This window comes from Chelmon rostratus, chromosome 9, assembly GCF_017976325.1.
Source record: "Chelmon rostratus isolate fCheRos1 chromosome 9, fCheRos1.pri, whole genome shotgun sequence".
Classification (NCBI taxonomy): Eukaryota; Metazoa; Chordata; class Actinopteri; order Chaetodontiformes; family Chaetodontidae; genus Chelmon; species Chelmon rostratus.
The window spans coordinates 29,028,531-29,046,829 of NC_055666.1; the positions used below are offsets into that span (position 1 = coordinate 29,028,531).

At 46.6% G+C, this 18,299-nt stretch overlaps 1 protein-coding gene across 2 annotated transcripts in view; it reads right to left on the minus strand.

Moving 5' to 3' along the window:
• Positions 1 to 6,694: 6,694 nt before the first annotated feature.
• slc44a1b (solute carrier family 44 member 1b) overlaps positions 6,695 to 18,299 on the minus strand; it is a 24,573-nt gene continuing 12,968 nt past the window's right edge. The window contains exons 5-16 of one of the 2 annotated variants that reach the window (XM_041943908.1): positions 17,372 to 17,465; positions 16,982 to 17,151; positions 15,553 to 15,642; positions 15,305 to 15,462; positions 14,169 to 14,355; positions 12,581 to 12,749; positions 10,923 to 11,079; positions 10,488 to 10,571; positions 10,273 to 10,410; positions 9,696 to 9,932; positions 8,992 to 9,090; positions 6,695 to 7,215 (exon numbers count right to left, since the gene is read on the minus strand). In XM_041943908.1, the coding sequence (XP_041799842.1) occupies positions 7,192 to 7,215; positions 8,992 to 9,090; positions 9,696 to 9,932; positions 10,273 to 10,410; positions 10,488 to 10,571; positions 10,923 to 11,079; positions 12,581 to 12,749; positions 14,169 to 14,355; positions 15,305 to 15,462; positions 15,553 to 15,642; positions 16,982 to 17,151; positions 17,372 to 17,465 (1,607 nt within the window). In that variant the 3' untranslated portion in view covers positions 6,695 to 7,191. Of the gene's footprint in view, positions 7,216 to 7,487; positions 9,091 to 9,695; positions 9,933 to 10,272; positions 10,411 to 10,487; positions 10,572 to 10,922; positions 11,080 to 12,580; positions 12,750 to 14,168; positions 14,356 to 15,304; positions 15,463 to 15,552; positions 15,643 to 16,981; positions 17,152 to 17,371; positions 17,466 to 18,299 lie in introns of those variants that run through there. The other variant, XM_041943906.1, reaches the window with a different exon arrangement.

Here is an 18,299-nt window from a genome sequence, read left to right on the forward strand (position 1 = left end):
TTTTTGGGGGCTTTAACCATCAGTCAATCATTGATTCGTTTTCACCAACAGCTGTTTTTCTGTTTTCTATCTCAGTGAAGTGAATATATATTTGGGTTTCTGCCTGTTGGTCAGTTTTATATCGTCAGACATTTTCATCATAAAAATAACGGAGATGAACTGATAATGAAATAATTCTTGAAATAACAGTTTGGTAGAAAAATGTCATGTAAGAAATACACAATATAAAAATCAGCAACGTCTTTTTTTCGTCGTGCTGTTCAGTAAACAGATTTCAGACTCAGACTGAAAGTTTCCATTTTATTATTTTTCTTAAAAAACAAATATACATAAGAAATGATAAATATAAAAAGTCAACCCAGATCAAAAGAAAAAGTTCTCCAATGTTACAAACAACGTCTTACTGCAGAGAAAACCTAAACACTAGTGTTACACCTGACAGTTAAACTTGTGTGTCAGCCTAAAGTCTTAACTTGTTTTTGCTATGTATCCGTCCCTCGCGTGAAGACTAATGTACGACGTTTTCAGTCCTGTGATTCTAACGGCGGATCGCTCGCATCGTACGAAGGTGACGCTGCGATCCAGAGCACACAAATATGGACATGCAAGTTGTTCTGGATCAGCTTCTCCGCAGCAGCCCTTCATCTGAAGTGATCAGGGCTGAGGGAAGCTAAGAACAGTCCTCGGATTGAACGTGGGTTATTTCAGATGCAGTAACCATGACGACCAAAAAGTCAAGTTAGAAAACGAACGAGTGAGTGAATTCACCGCAGTTAGGGATGCTCCAGTCGATTGGGTCCTTATTGATATGAGCCGATACGCGTTACGACTAACGATTTGATCAACGGTTGAGTTCACAGATGCAAAACTGCTAATGTGAATCGCTCGTGCTAGCATCTCGCTGGCTGGCTGGCAGTTAGCTCGGCAGCTCCAGTAGTTCATTCATAGCCACGAGCGGTCACTTCCTCACTGAGCTTCCAGCAAAGCTACATTTCATGACGCACTTTAACTGTTTCCTTTTCCTTCTGTGGCCTTGAAGACGAGATGCTTCCTCACACATCGTTTCTACGTACGTGAAGAGAACAGCAACAGTCTAGTTTAATGGATTCACCCCAAATTTGAGGAGTAACGAGACTTTTAATCATGTTTTCTTACTTTCGTTAGCATTTTTGAATAGTTTCAGGCTGCTCGCGGGCTCCAAGGCCTGTGTTAACAAGCTACATGCTAACAGCTAACACATTTTTCTGAATGAAAACAGGCTCTGAAGCGTTTTTGTAAACGTTAGAGTGTTTCTCTGTGCGGTGCGCTAACAGATTCAGACTGAGTCTGCAGCAGCTTCTCATTCAGTTTACCTTCGACAGAAACAACCAACCACAGAAAGACATCAGCTATGATGTCACCGTTACCAGGTGAGTGAGATACTGAAATATTTAAAGTGCCAATAGACAAGTTTTTTTGCTTTAACGTGTGATTCTGAAGCAACAAACGACAACGACTCTATGAGCCTCGTTTTCACTCTGCAGTTCCGTCTGCCACCAGGTACGATCACCTGGAAAATGAAGGCTGACTGGTGATCCAGTCCAGCTGGAACCTCTTTCCCTGACCTCGTGTATCTACTACCCCTCCACCCTGACGCCAACCCATCATATGCGTAAACATCCTGACTGAAGTGTCCCTAACCCACGGCTCACCTGTCGACCCAACACCTTCAGCAGGTGGAGCTTCTCCTGTGTGTGCTGATTGGTTGGATTGGTGACTGAAACAAATTGTTGGTCAACGGGCAACAGAGGATCTGAAAAGTTTCATCACAACAGTCTCAATTTAGATTTCAGGAAAAATCATCGTCAGGTCCCTAAAACTCATCTGAATCACAGGTGAGATAAGTTGTTACTAAATATTTACAGCCACTAACCGTCGCTAACTATCAGCTGATAAAGCTAATGTTAGCATGCTAATATCTGTTCAGAGTGAAGAATAGAGGAGGTACCTGAAACTTGATAAATTTAAAAATGATGTCAGTCCAGAAGATTTTAAATATTTCACAAAGATAACGTAACAGACCTCACGATGCTAATAACATCTGAGTAAATGAGTGAATAACTTTTAGCATTTTTACCTTCAGTCTTTTTAAGCTGTATGAATACTGTTAACTGTGAAATACACAGATTCCTCTCAAACTAAGGTGTTTTTATGGAAACATCATTTGTAATTTAAGTGAAATATTTTCAGTTCAGAAGTACGTAATAAATGAGCTAATGAGGCTTCCGCCAAGCACAACCATGTGGTACTAATGGTTTGGGAAATATTTCCAGACATATACAGAGGTCACGCTCGCAGGTTTGTACGTGGAACGTGGACTGTTGGCCTAAATGGAGCTCTGAGTGTCCTTCTTTCTTTAATATCAGAAAAACTGAACTTTACAGGTATGATTTACTTCCTAATAATGTCCAAGATGTTTCCTGCAAAAAAATAATTTGTTATTTCATTTTTTATTATGTCATTTCCAAGAAACGTCTCACAACCCTGATTCCAAAGCAGCTGATACTCTGTGTAAAACAAATCAACAGGATGTGATCACCTGCTGATCCCGAAATCAGCACAAAGTCAATATATTTACTGTCTGAGCTCATCAGCTTCACTGATTTCTGTAAATATCTGCTGATTCTGAATCTGATGCAGCAACACGTTTCAAACACGTTGTGACAGGAGCAACTAAAGACTGGGAAAGATGTGGGACGCTCCAAAAACACCTGTTTGGATCATTCCACAGGTAAACAGGCTGATTGGTAACAGGTGAGAGTATCATGATTGAAAGGCTCAGTGGTTCACAGCGAGGATGGAGCGACGTGATTGGATAAAGAGATTAATACCTGGACTCAGGAACACTTCAGGAAACTGCTGTCAGGAATCAGTTTGATGGAAACGATTGGTTCTGGTTTTATTCAGAGTTCAGTCTGTTTGGATCCAGGTTGTAGAGAATTATTTGGAAGACTTCCACAGATTTGATTAGTAAGCTGAACCTCTTTAGACAAAAGAGAAAATAAGTAATCCAGAACTAATTTTCTGCAAAAATCACTTCAGTCACATTTATTTGATGTTGGAATGAAACTCTTCAGTTTCTGCATCAGCAGCTGAATCTGCCCGGCAACAGTGGTCACATGATCCAAACCAAACACGTGGAAATGTATCTGAGAGTTTAAAATCGTTCCCTCGGTTGCTTTTAAAGTTTTTTTCTTGTCGGGACGTTCGGACATGAATAAATGTGTGTGTTAATATCTGAGCTACAAACACTGTTCATCTAAAATACTTCACAGCTACTTTAATCTACGTTGAAAGAACTCCATCTTTAGTGCAATTAGTTAACATGCTCGGAGCATCGCGTCCTGCGACCACTGACTCACTGCATCAGCTTTTAAACTCACATGCTCTTAATATTTCAAAGCCAGATCTCAGCGAGGGTCAGAAGAAGACTACATGAAGAGATCTTTTGTGTCTATCCTCGGGATCTGTGTGCTCCTCTGTGGGGTTTATCAGTGGAAACAGCTCTCAGATCAGATTTTAGAGGAGAAACTCTCTGACCGGTTCATCTTTTGAAGTGAAGGAGGTGGATGATGAGAACAGTCGCAGCCTGAAAACTGTCCGTCCTCTGAGAACACAAACACATCGGATGCACCTGTCGCACCTCAGGACAGAAAATCACCTTTAAAACTGCACAAAGATCGACGTTCGTCGTCACAGCAACAAACTTTTCTTCACATTCTCACAGAAACATGTCAGCGGGTCGACGAACTGATGAACCCGCTGAGACTGAACCTAAACGTCCACACTTCAAGCTGCACTTTATTAACCTCCCTCATTTTAATGTTGTTTCTGTCACTCTTTCATCACCGCCGGGAAAACCTGAGAGCGAGACGAGTGGAGACGGCAGATCTCATCTATCAACGCGTCCATTAATGCATCCATGAAAGAAACATTTGAGATGAGAAAGAGGGAAAACAGCTCAGACCTGCAGCTCTCCACCCTGAGCTGCTCGCTTTGTCGCTCCTAGTTCTCAATAATAACTTGATCAATTTGACACGATGAAGACGGCGAGTGATACGAGTTTTGATTCATCTCCATAGAAACGAGTGACAGCCTGTGACAGCCTGCAGGGCTCAAACTGAAGGTCTGCAGGGTGGACGTTTGGATTCAGCCCGACAGCAACAAGGCAACATGGTGGACAACCAGGACGACAGCAGAGAACCGCGAGTCGTCACACCTCGACGCTTAGTCACCAGCCAGATTTCTGCTGGTTGCTGATGGTGTTGCCTGTTTCTGGAAGTGTTGCCCAAACATGAGACAAAACTACTCGAAGGTCCACTGACTAGCTTTCCTCTGAGCTTTCCGCTGCGTCCTTTGGACTCGAGAGCACTGAGACGACGTTCTCTCAGGTCGCTCGGTCAGTGAAGAACTGATGTTGAACGTTAACCTCAGACGCTCGACTTCCTGTCTGAGCTTAAAACCTGGACCATGCTGAACCAACAGAAGCAGGAAGACTTGTTGTTGTTGTGGTCACATGATGCAGTTTGTTTTATTGCTGTCTGAACTCCGCTGTCACCTCCGCAGGAAGCTGCGCCCGCACCACATCCCTCTTTTTTCTTCTCTGGACTCATCATAGAAACAACCCTTCGACCTGACGCCATGGAGGTTTCAGACAGCGAAGACATCGAACTCCAGGACAGGAAATTGGATCCAAGTGAAGGTTTGTGTAAATGACAACAGTTTCACTGTCAATCATCTTCGTCACAGGTCAGCTGACAGGACGTTGACGCCAATCACAGACTCCAAGACACTACCAAATACTTTAAATCCTCCACAACAGGGACCATCAACGGACCAGTATGACCTGCAAGGTGAGAGTCATGTGACTGTCAAAGACAAGTCGTCAGTAGGCTAGTTTTAGCTGTGCTAGCTTGTTATCTTTTGTAGAAGAGACCCAGTGAGAGAACAGAACGCAGTAAAGCTGTTAAACCTGCTGCTTTTCTTTTTTGACAAATTATGATTTGATCACTGTAAAATTTTAAAAAGTAAAAATAATCATGGAGGACTTCAAAATTACATTATTCTCAAGCTCCACGAGATAGTACTTTGAGCTAAATGCTCAATGTTAACATGCTGATGTTTAGCAGGTATCATGTTTACCATTTTCTCCATCTCTAGTTTAGCGTCTCAACATGCTAACATTAGCTAATTAGCAGTAAAGTCCAGCTGAGGCTGATGTGAATGTCATCAGTTCAGCAGGTATGCTGTCGACCTGATGTTCATCCTGAGGGGAAAGACATTTTCACAGAGCCGCTAACATGGCTAAAAGCCACAGTTATGTTTTGTTATTAGCTCCACAAAGGGCTCATCTGATTTATTACACTTCTGTCGTCAGTGTGGACCTGTTGTTCAGCAATCGGTTAATATCTTGATGATTAAGAGGACTCAGTAAACAACATCAGTTCCTCCTTCAAAGTGTCAGAAACATTTTTCAAACAGGAACATGATCACCCACACAGTCAGCGTGGGTCATAGGTAACGTGCTAACAGCTTAGAAAGCCAGTGGTCGACAGCTGCCGGGAAACATGCTAGCAGACTTGGCAACAGTGCTAGCTTGGCTACCCCTGTTGATCACATGAACCTCACCTTGCAGGTTGTCGCTGTTTGTGGAGAGCCCCCGTGTGGATGAGAGGTCAATGCTGACCCATTGACTAGATTCGTTTAATGTGAGTAGAGGCCCCGCCCACATGATGACACCTCTAGCATGGAGTCTGAAACGGGCGTGGCACTGCGAGCAAACGTCACTGCAACGCTAACTGTTTGACAGGCCTTCGTCAGCCATCGACAGCCAATCAGAATCGGAGGATTTGGTGTGTATGATGATGAGTCTGCTCTCGGTTTACCTGTTAACCAACCGATGCTGGAGTGACACCCTCTGTTAGAAAGTTAGTAGCCACAACGTCAATTAGGAAAAGGAGAATATACATTTGAAATAAACATGAACTCAAATAATTAAAATTAAAATAATAAGACGTTTATCTCAGGACTTCTACAAGACCAGGACCAGGTCACACCCGTCTCCCAAGTTCTCAGTAACTACGAACTAGTTTCAAACTCGCAAGTTTTGAAATCAGGTTACACCCATCAGACGTAAGAGAAGCCTTAGCTAGTAAAGACGTTAGTAATGTGCAAATCGGTTGCTAAGTAACATCCTTGGCAGCATCCAATCAGAAAGCAAAAAAGCAACCGCAGCATCACGTTTCAGTAAAAGATTCATCATGAGGTTTAACAGGTCTTTAAATGACGAGCAATGACGAATCAGTATCCGGTTTTAACTGGTTTCATGCTGGATGAACTTTTTATGGTTTTCAACAGGTCTGTTTCAGACTGCGTCCGAACCTTCGGACCCATAAAGATCGTTAAGAGTCATCAAACCAGACGTGAACATCTGAAGATCCTGACTTTTCATATGAGCAGCAGAAATAGAAAACGAACGGCCCGCTGAATGAGACAAACGAGTCGCTCGAAGCTCAACCAGGAGTAGAATTGATCGGACGGATACCGATCACTCATACATGCTGATCGATCTGCTCGCAGTGCGTCCCGTCAGTCTCATGTACACGCAAACCCTGATCAGCTGACCGACAGAAGAAAAGCTGCAGCAGAGCCCGTCTGACCTTTGACCCCCTCTTCTGATCTTATCCACCAATCAAACGTTGAGCTTTCTGGCTGCTGTTCCACCTGTCCACAGACTCCACCCCTCTGATGACATCACAGTGCTCCCGATCCAACACGGAGTCCAGGCCAGGAGTTTGCGTTGGTGTCACGTGATCCGCAGCTCGTCTCCACGACGTCGACTTTGACGAAAAAGAAAAAGGCGCTTCGCTAAAACCGTTAGGAACTGAAGTGTGAGCAGAGACGACGAGTTCGGAGTGAGACGAGATGCTTTAGTCTTATAAAAAAGGACATCACTACGAAAAAATGCATCAGCCGGTTTAAAATCTGCAGCGCTTCAATATAAAGTGCTTCATTACATTGTTACGTTTTTACAGTTTCTTATTAAAATATTGTTTTCCCTGGAGTGAAACCATAGTAAACATGTTACACGTTGGTAAAAATAAACATTTGGAATGTCTCTTTTTTTTAAGAAGTCCCATTGGCTGATTTTGGTCAAGCTGAACTCGTCCCAGGAGCCTGAAACAGGAAATGAGTCCACATGGTTAACAGTTTCATCGTTGTTCACAATAAAACAAACAGGACGGAGGACGACAGGCGGGGTCAGTGAGGGGGTTATGAAAGAAATGGAGGTGAGAGTGAAGGATCATGGGTAGTCAGGTGGTGAAACAGCAGGCTGACCGGTCAGCAGAGCCGGAGCGAGTCATGAGTCCACCACCACACTGAACAGAAGGTCTTTACATTTTTATTATCGTGACTTTCACATTTAATCACTCAATTCAAAGGGATTATCTTTAACAGGTCGGTGTCGGGTGTCATAAACACCTGAGCGCCTTCACCTTGAGGTGAAACATTGACAGAAAGACTGCCACTAGAGTTATAATACAGAGATCGAGCTGCTGTTATTCCTGCATCACCTGAACAAACTGGAAGCTGCTGACTGTCACATGTTCTCAGGGTAAACGGTGTCATCACTATATCTGATCACAGCTGGCACCTTCTAGACCTTCTTCCTGTATGTTGCTCCAGACCTTGTTCGGACCCTGATCAGGGACCTGTCTAATCCACACTGAGATGAGAGCTGGCACCTTTCCTCATTATACTTCATGTGAAGTTTCTCTACTTCAGTGATTCCAAACTTTAGCTGTTGAGACGATTAATAAATGAAATGGAGAAATAAACAGATGTGATTTTGGATGCTGGTCTAAAGATGGATTTGTTTTCCTGTGAATTACACGATAATTCCTTCTCTGAACATCAAGGAGGCTTCAAGCCTGAAGGTCTAAAGGTGTTTCTACACCTTCTCCACACGACCAGGAGCAGAAGTCCTCTGTTTACTTTGTTTCTTCTTTTGTGGCTGAAAATAATTCAAATTTAAACAAACTGAGTCTACTGAACATTGGCATCCAAATGTAAAGTCCCTCCGTGACGTCCGGTCTGGTGATGAACCTAAAGGTTGTTCTTGTTGGAAGCGGAGCAGACATTAGGACCCAGCAGACACGTGTTCGACCAATCAACTTCAATCCAACTTCCTGTCTGTCACCGTCACTTTGAAACCAGAGCCAATCACGTGATGCAGTAATGTAAACAGAAGAGGAGCAGAAACCTGGAGCCCGAGGCTCTGCTGAGTCCGTAAAGCACTGCGGTGAGACGAAGGCCGAACAGAAAAAGAGCTGCGACAGAGACTTCATTACAAAAACAGAAAGATACAAAAGTACAAAAGACACGAGCAGAACGTTAACGAAGACAACATTCCAGATGTTGAGGAAGAAGCAGCTGTGATGAAGATGAAGATGATGATGATGATGATGATGATGATGAGGCAGGTTAGCATGCTCAGGACTGTGTGCATCAGTTAGCGTGTGTCAGTTAGCACATATCTATTAGCACATGTCCGTTAATATGCAGCAGTTAGCACATGTCCATTAGCATGCAGCAGTTAGCACATGTCCATAAGCACATCTGTTAGCACGCGGCGGTGACGACGGCTGATTTTGTGGTGGTGTTGGAGGGGGCGGAGCTTGGCGTGTGCAGCAGGCTGACAAACAGGAAAAGGGTGGAGGTGGGCAGGTAGACGCAGAGGAAGAGGACGACGTCCTCGCTGAGACAGAGGACGAAGCCACTCTGCTCCATCAGCACCCAGTCCACCAGCACTCCGACCAGCAGGTAGTACACCTGGAACTCTTGAAGATCCTCCCACTCTCCCCCGCCCCCATCCAGCCCTGTCCCCACCTCCGGCTCCTCCGACAAGCTCTTCCGCCTGGCCACGCCCCCTCCACTGCCACTGTCACTCACCATGGGCTTCATCTCCGCCCCCTCCGACACCACCTCCTTCACCCGGCTCCGCCCACGCTCCACCGCCCGCTCCAACCGCCGGCTGCTCTCCACGAACTCCTGCAGGGGCGGGGCCACAGGGAAGGGGCGATAAACACAGAGGTGGAGGATAAACGTGAAGGTGGAGAGTCAGAAGCACAAGACAAACTCCCACAATTCTCTGCAACATGAGAGAGTCTGATCTGACAGGAAGTGATTCAGCTGCACGTGGCGAGAACACGTCAATACATCACGTTACTGTTAGCATCGTGATCCGTGTCACGTGTCACAATAAGATTTATGAAGGTGTCGTGAACTAATATCATGACTTTAACCATCAAATCAAAAACAAACTAAAATCAATCAGTCAATCAATCAGAAGCAATCATTCCTGTCAATCATCTGCTGCCATTGATCGTGACGGCTGAACACTTCCAGTTCAACACGTTGAAGTGAATTCATTGAGTCACAGTTTACTGACATCATTTCACCTTCATCTTTCAAACACCGTCCCTTCTGACAGAACGAAGACTAGTTTCAAAGAATTACAAAGAGATGAAGATATTTTCTAACAACACAACCGCGACGGCTGCTGCTGGACCGCGGTCAGACGGACCCGGCAGGTTTCTGCAGCCTGAGCTTTATTCAGCTTCATATAAAACGTGTTCGGTGCAGCGCTGTCTCACCATCAGAGCTTTGTCCATGAAGAACTCCTTCCCCGGAGTGCCGTCGTTGTACTTGGTGTCGATGGCGAAGCACAGGAAGAGGACGTCCACCACGATCTCAAAGATGGACAGGAAGCAGTGAGCCACCAGGAAGGAGAAGAGACACACGATGATCAGAGGCAGCAGCCACTCGGTGTAATCCCGCTGGTAGTTCAGGAGGAGGACGCCGGCGAACGCCGTCGACGTGACGATCAGGATCTGAGCAAACACACAGGTTGATTTAAAGAGGGCGGACGTCTGAATGAGTCCGTGCCAGAGACAGAAAAATACTGAATGTCAAAGCAACAGAGAAAGAAAGAATACGAGGGATAATGAGTTCAGTCCAGAGACGGGGATCAGTCTGTCCAACACGTCTCAACACGTTCATCTTGTCTGTCTGAGCAAAGGTATCAGAGAGAGTCAATGTAGTGTTTAATGGGTACTAACATGTCTGTACTCTGTCAGTCTGGTTCTGTACGTGGTCACTGGGACCAGAACCAGTTCAGACCTGGTAGGAAACACGAGTCAGACCCAGGTCCAGACCGAGCTCCCGTCTCACCTTCCCCAAGAAGAGCACGAAGTCTCCGATGGCGTTGATTGTGGCCACGCGCAGAGCGTTTTCCACCAGGATCACGAAGGCGTCGCGCGCAGACGTGCAGAAACTGGTGCTGTTGATGGCTGTGGCTGCATATGCATTCTGGGAAATAAAACCACAGGTGAGGAAGTCAGGATGAAAAGAAGAGGAGGTAAAGAGGAGTTGGTGTCGCTTGTTACCTGATTGAGATAGTTGAGGCACTTCTCCAAACACCATAGACAGCAGATACAAGTTTTCAGCAGACAGCGAGCACACGCGTTCTCCTGAAACACACGAAGACGAGATCGGCTGATAGTTCATCAATAATCAAAGCAGCAGCAGCAGCAGCTGAAGCTAACGGTGTTGACCCTGAGCTGCAGCTGAAGACAGTCTGAAACGGTTTAATCCTGACGCTGATCAGCAGAGCCGTCAACAATAACTAACTAATATTAACAACATTTAACACAAACAGAAAATACTTCCTGAGGCCGTGACTGAGTGATCAAATAACACCAGTTAAAATCTCTAACAACCGTTTCTACGTTTTCTCTCAACATTAACTTGAATCCTGAAACCCTGAAAGAAGGTTTGAGGATTGTTCGTCTGTCAGTGTGGTGTTAAGACTCGGCTCGTACCTTTCCTTTGAGCTGGTTGTGGATGTACATGAGGATGAGTCGGGGAATCTTGACCAGCGTGATGATGAAGGATCCTTTAGCGACCGTGCCCAGGTGATACCTGACCAGCCTCAGGATCGAAGACAGGATTGGGGTCACCGGGAGTCGGTTCTTGTCCCTGAAACACAAAGTTCTCATTGTTTCGGTTCACTGAAGCTTGTTCATGGAAACTGAGATCACTCATGAGGTGTGTTTGAAGATATCAGAACTGGAGTTTTTTAACATTTAAAGGATCATCCAGTTTTATTTCAATCTGCTGGATTTCCCCCAAAGTCTCCACCTCAGACGCTGCCTGGAGGAGCCATGATGGATGACGGCAGAGGACCTGCATCCATGAACACGCGAGTCATTCTGTCTTCAGCTCAGTGTAATGTAGAAGACTATGAGGATGGCTGAACGAAGACGTACGTCAGGAGACCGTCTGAGGGGACGGACGTCTACATGTCTCCACAAATGATCGTCCTGCAGACTCACAGCTGGTCACCTGCTCCTGGACGCACTGTGATCCATCTTTACCACAGTAACTGAGAGACAAGGATATGATCATGTTGGATATTTAGCTCCTCTCACCCACCTCCTCGATGGTGTCCAGAGGACAGTCCAGGACAGAACCAGCTCTCCTGACCAGTTGTTCAGTCTCTTTCTGTCTCTCTCAGAGCTTCCACAGCCCCAGCAGACCACTGCGTAAAAGACTGCAGATGCAACCACAGAGTCATAGAAAGTCCTCAGTAATGTCCTACATACTCCAAAGGACCTCAGTCTTCTCAGCAGATGGAGACGACTTTGGTCCTTCCTGTACAGGACATCAGTGTTCATGGACCAGTCCAGTTCGTTGTTAAGGTGGACACCAGGTATCTGTACTCCTCCAGGATCTCAATGTCCAAGCCCTGGATGCTCACCGGTGTAGTCTGTGGTACCTCCCTGCTGAAGTCTATCACCATCTCCTTGGTCTTGCTGGCATTGATGTGCAGGTGGTTTAGTCCACACCAGTCGACAAAGTTAGCGATGACTTCCCTGTATTCAAATCGTTCCCCTGTGATACACATCCAACGATGGCTGTATCATCAGAGAACTTCTGGAGGTGCAGCTGGTTGTGTTGTGTCTGAAGTCCGATGTGTAGAGGGTGGAGAGGAAAGGAGAGAGCACAGTACCCTGTGGAGCCCCGGTGCTGCAAACTGCCACGTCCGACACACAGTCCTGAAGCCTCACATACTGAGGTCTGTTGGTGAGGGAGTCGATGGTCCATGCAGCCAGGTGACAGTCTACTCCGCCTCCTTCCAGCTTCCCCCTCAGCAGTGATGGCTGGATCGTGTTGAAAGCACTGGAGAAGTCAAACAACACGACCCTCACTGTGCCCCCAGTGTGAAACAGGAAGCAGACATCTTCCCAAGGCAGAGGGCGGGACGTTAGCACTGTAACCATCTCTGAGAGTTCACGGTCAACGTTCAGATGGATTCCATTCTCATGCCTGTACGCTGAATATGGAGCTACAGCCAGCAGCTGGTTAGCTTAGCCTAGCATCAAGACTGGACACAGGGGAAACAGCTATTTTATCTTCATAGAGGGAAACATCTAGCCTGCCTCTGCTCTCCACCAGGTGTGTGCAGGTGTGGACTCACCTGGTGAAGTAGTAAGTGACCACGGCTCCAGCCACAGTCATCTGCTGGCAAGCCAGGATGAACTCAGTGATCCAGACCAAGCCCACGGCATGGTACCAGGTCAGGTACTGCAGAGGCCCAGTCAGTCTAAACTCCGTCAGACCAGTCTCCTCGTTCTGGACCGGGTTCCCTGTAGAATCACACAGACCGCCCCCACCAACATCGTAAGTTATACGCCACAACAGAATATTAACTGTACATGAAGCATTGCCTGACCAGAACGATCACCTGTGTGAAAACCAGTCGAGTTACAGTTTTCCATCACGTCTGTTCAGACTCATGTGTAGTGAAGTTCAGTTTGTTTGTTGGTGAAACTGAACTTCTCTCTACATGAACATGTCTAAACCCAGTGAATGATGTCCAGAGAGACACAGGCTGGCTTCACCGCTTCAGATATGGCCTCTGCTGCAGAGAAGCTACAGACTGAAACATGGAGGCTTCACACATGATGAACCTGCAGCTCAGAAGATCCAAACAATCAGCTCAGGTTCAAGGTGGACGCCGAGATTATCTGAGCACATGGTCACCATCTGCCTTCTGTTTCTGAAGGACAGAGAAGATCAAATATATTTCAGCTACACAATATTCTGTCTATTCCTTCACATTCATGTGTGATCTTTATGCTTTGTGAAGAGTCGGGTTCTGTTCGAGGTTCCTCTTAAGAGGCCTTTCTTCCTCGCCGCTGTCACCAAGCGTTTGTTCGTGGTGGAACTGTTGGCTCTTTGCTCCTGACCTGCTCTGTATGGAAAGTGTCACAAAACAACTTGTGTTGTGCTGGCAAAACCATCCAGAAGCTGCAGCACATCCAAAACAGCACTGCCAGGGTCCTGATGAGAGCCCGTAAATACGAGCACATCACCCCCATCCTCAAATCCCTGCACTGGCTCCCTGTTCATCCCGGATCAATTATAAAATCTTGCTACTCACCTATAAATGCATCCATGGACTTGCACCCACTTACCTCCAAGAACTCCTGACCCTACAGCCCACCACCCGCACTCTCAGATCCACTAACACCCTGCTCCCCCAAGTCCCCAGCACCAGGCTCTCCACCATGGGAGACCGAGCCTTCTGCTCGGCAGCACCAAGCCTCTGGTACAGCCTCCCAACCCAGCTGAGGGCTATTCAGAGCCTAGACTCAGGCCTGAAAACTTTTTAATTCAGAAAGGCCTCTGAATGTTGATTATGAACTGATTTTAACCTGTTTACTGTTTTCATTGAGCACTGCTTTAACTTTTTTTTTCTTTTTTTGTCTAACTTTTTAACTTTGTAGCACTTTGAGATCCTGCCAGTGAAAAGTGCACTCGAAATTACATTTATTATTATTATTGTTATTATTACTATTATTTGATTTATAAAGAAATTGAAACTGAAACTGTACAGTTTTACCTCTGCAGGTCTAAAAATGATTCCAGTGAAAGAAGAAATACTCTTTGGTTGAATTTCAGAAGCTCTCAGGTTGGACAGTTTGAGATGATCAGCTGATTGAAGAAAAACAAACCTCCTTTATCCAACAGAAACCACACTGACAGGATTGAGTTACACTGACCGGTGGTTCCCAGGAAGAGCAGGACCAGGATCCAGTAGATCCAGAAGAACAGGAGGGCTAGGAAGGTGACGAAGGGCTGCAGGGTGAGGAGGGGGAGGTGGATGAAGACTTTCCCGGCCACGTGGAACAGAGCGATGGTCAGAGCGACTCGTTTCCTCATGAACAGCATCAGCAGCAGCAGGATGATCTGAAACAGCACAGAAGCTTCAGTTTAGACCAAGCTGACATGAATCATCCTGATCCGAGAGCAACCAGGAGGTGAAGACGCTCCTTAAAGGGTCGGCCCGTAAAAAACTGGGCTCTCGTCGTCAGTCTTTTCTTTCGTTTACATCGGTGCTGTCGCTTTCTGAAGGAAACCTCAGGAGTCTGTTGGTCGGTCAGAAGCTGAGACACGTCCAACCATTCACACGTCTCCGTGTCCAGGTGATGTGATCAGCTCGTGACCGTCCTCCTCCGGGGTTATTGATTAGCTCAGTTTACTGACTGGCTGCAGCAGTGAATGTAAAGAGCACCCTCTGCTGGAGCACCAGGCGAACTGCTTCAAACACTCTGGGTGGTTACAGACTGAAGCAGCTGAAAGTTTGAGTTTGAAAAATGGATGAAGACGATCATAAATTCATACGATGCTGTACTACACTTTATATATTTATATATATATATACATATATACACTACATTACATCATCCCACCTTCCAATATCTCATACAGTATCGTACTATATTATGTTTATATACTGGCTTATTACATTATACAGTACTGCAGTATTAGTTAAAGTACAACACTGGTTGTGGGTACTGTGTGTGTGTGTGTGTGTGTGTGTGAGACAGACAGAGCTGCTTGATTTTTACTTTGTGTTTTTTCATTTCATCTAATTATTTAACTTTCTCTATAAACTGAACTTATATCTGTGTTTGTGATCGTCCTCTTTTATTTTATCTGTACTCTCCTGTTAAAGATTAAAAAAAAGAGGGATCCCTCCTCTCCTCGTCTTCATCAGCCTTCTTCCTTTGACCCCACTGAAGGTTTTGAGGAGTTTTTCTTTATGTGGATCGAGGTTCAGGTTCTGAGATATATTTGTGATGTTAGGTTCTATAGATGAAACAGTTTCACGTCTGGTAACAGCAGACATTCGTACGGTGAACACGGTGGCGGCGACGGCGTAGACGAGCAGCGCCTGTCCGCTGTCTCTGCTGACCTCCACCTCCTCCTTCACCTCCTTCGCCACTTTAGTGGTGGTGTCGTTTCCATACAGCCGGTGGTCGATGTAGAGCCACCAGAGGACGCTGGTCCCCGCTGAAGACACAGACGCATCGTGATCACGGTCAGAAACTCGTCTGCTTCATTAGAAAAAGACTAAACCTGATAAACAGCAGGTGACCTCACCGAGGGACCCGAGGACAACCAGCGAGGTCAGGATCCAGACGAGGACGGCTGAGATGTAACGAATGATCACCATGAGGACCATGGAGAGGACTGAAAGACAGACAGAGAGACAGAGAGACAGACAGACAGAGAGACACACAGAGAGACAGACAGACAGAGACAGAGAGACACAGACAGACAGAGAGACACACAGAGAGACAGACAGAGAGAGACAGAGAGACACAGACAGACAGAGACACACAGAGAGACACACAGAGAGACAGTGACACAGAGAGAGAGAGACAGACAGAGAGACAGAGACAGACACACAGAGAGACAGACAGACAGAGAGACAGACAGACAGACACACAGAGAGACAGACAGAGAGACAGTGACACAGAGAGAGAGAGACAGACAGAGAGAGACAGGCAGAGACACAAAGAGAGAGACAGAGACACAGAGAGAGAGACCAAGAGAGACAGACAGAGAGACAGAGAGACACACAGAGACAGAGAGACACACAGAGAGACAGAGAGAGACAGACAGACAGAGACAGAGAGACACACAGAGAGACAGACAGACAGAGAGACAGTGACACAGAGACAGACAGACAGACAGAGAGACAGACACACAGAGAGACAGAGAGAGTAAGACAGAGAGACAGAGACACAGAGACAGACAGACAGACAGAGAGACAGACACACAGAGAGACAGAGAGAGTAAGACAGAGAGACAGAGACAGAGACAGACACACAGACAGACAGACACACAGAGAGACAGACACACAGACACACAGAGAGAGAGACAGACAGACAGAGACAGACACACAGACAGAGAGACAGACAGACACACAGAGAGACACACAGAAAGACAGACAGAAAGACAGAGACAGACAGAGAGACACAGACACAGAGAGACAGACAGACAGAAAGACAGAGACAGACAGAGAGACACAGAGACACAGACACAGAGAGACAGACAGAGAGACACACAGAGAGACAGAGACAGACAGACAGAAAGACAGAGACAGACAGAGAGACAGAGAGACACAGACACAGAGAGACAGACAGACAGACAGAGACAGAGAGAGACAGACAGACAGAGAGAGACAGAGACACAGACACAGAGAGACAGACAGACAGACAGAAAGACAGAGACAGACAGAGAGACAGAGAGACAGACAGAGAGACACAGTATATATTAGATTTCTGTCATGTCATCATATGAAACTGCAGCGTCACATAAACATGACGAGAGAAGTTTTGTTGTTCATCCTGCAGACAACAGTTCAGGGCAAAACGCACACAAACACAGACGAACATGTGACTTCTAATCAAACGGCGGTCCCATACTAACACTACAGATCCAGAGAGGGACAAGCTGTCCAGTGTTCAAACATACTCATACTTTATACCATCAGACAGCTGCTGAGCAGGCGGCGGCTTCTCACCCAGAGCGAGGACGCACAGTCCGATGATGATCTCTTTACTGGCGGCCACGCCGGCGATCAGCCGGTGCAGAACGCTGTTATCGCCAACAAACGTCACCACGGCCTCCGCAAACTTCGCATAGCAGGAAACATCCAGCGGAGTGCAGCGGTTAAACACCGGCAACGGTTTACTGAGGACACACAGAGGTCAGAGGGGTCAGGGGTCAGAGGTCAGAGGGCCAGAGGTCAGAGGGGTCAGAGGGGTCAGAGGTCAGGGGGTCAGAGGGTGAGGGGTCAGAGGCCAGAGGGGTCAGAGGGGTCAGAGGTCGGAGGGATCAGAGGTCAGGGGGTCAGAGGTCAGAGACACAGAGGGCAGACATAGCAAGGTGTTGGAGGTAAAGCGTGACGTACCTGGGTGGAACAGGAAGTTTGGGACATTTGGAGAACCTTTCGGGAAGGCCGGGATATTTATGACCCGCTAACTCGTAAGAACACAGCTCCGAACCTGAAACAGAAACACAGAGATGTGACGAGGTCATCCTCATCATCACCTTCATCAGCCCCAAGGACCAACACTTTGTCTTCACCTGCTGAACCAGGTGGTGACTGAGCAGCAGCTGCAGGAGCCTTCTGTAACGAAAACCTGGGACAAAGTCCATGATCAAATCCATCAGGGACTCAGCTGGTTCCTCAAAGTCTGTGGACGACCGATGGTCCCGGTCAGAGACACTCTGAGACACTGGACGACTGATGTGGTCCAGGTCAGAGACACTCTGAGACACTGGACGACTGATGTGGTCCATACAGATTAAAGCCTGTAGAGACGAACCAAACCAGATGTGATCTGTTCAGCAGTGATGTTCAGAGCTGCTGGTACTCTGAACAGAGCCAGGCTAGCTGTTTCCCGTTGTTTTCAGTCTTTATGCTAAACTAAAACGGCGAGCGGCTGACTGTAGTTAATATTTAGCGTTCAGATATGAGAGTGAAATCAGTCTGAACATCCGACTGTCGGAGAGGAACAGAAGACGAGGGTTTAGCTAAATGATGAAGGGTTCGTTAACAGAGAAATGTGAGGAACTGCTGTCAGGAGGATACATGAGGGTGGACTGTCCCAGGCAGACTGATGAACTGGTCCCACTGTCTGTCTGAGACAGAGACCCCTTTCAGAGACAACATGGCTGCCACAGGAGCTGTGAGGTCACCTGATGAAAAGTCTGCTGTCACGTTCGCAGCACCGAACACGCGAGTCAGTGAGTGATGGAGGACAAACGGAGCGAGTGGCACCAACCACACCGGACTTAATGCTGCCTTTGTTACTGTTACTGTACTGTGTGTGTGT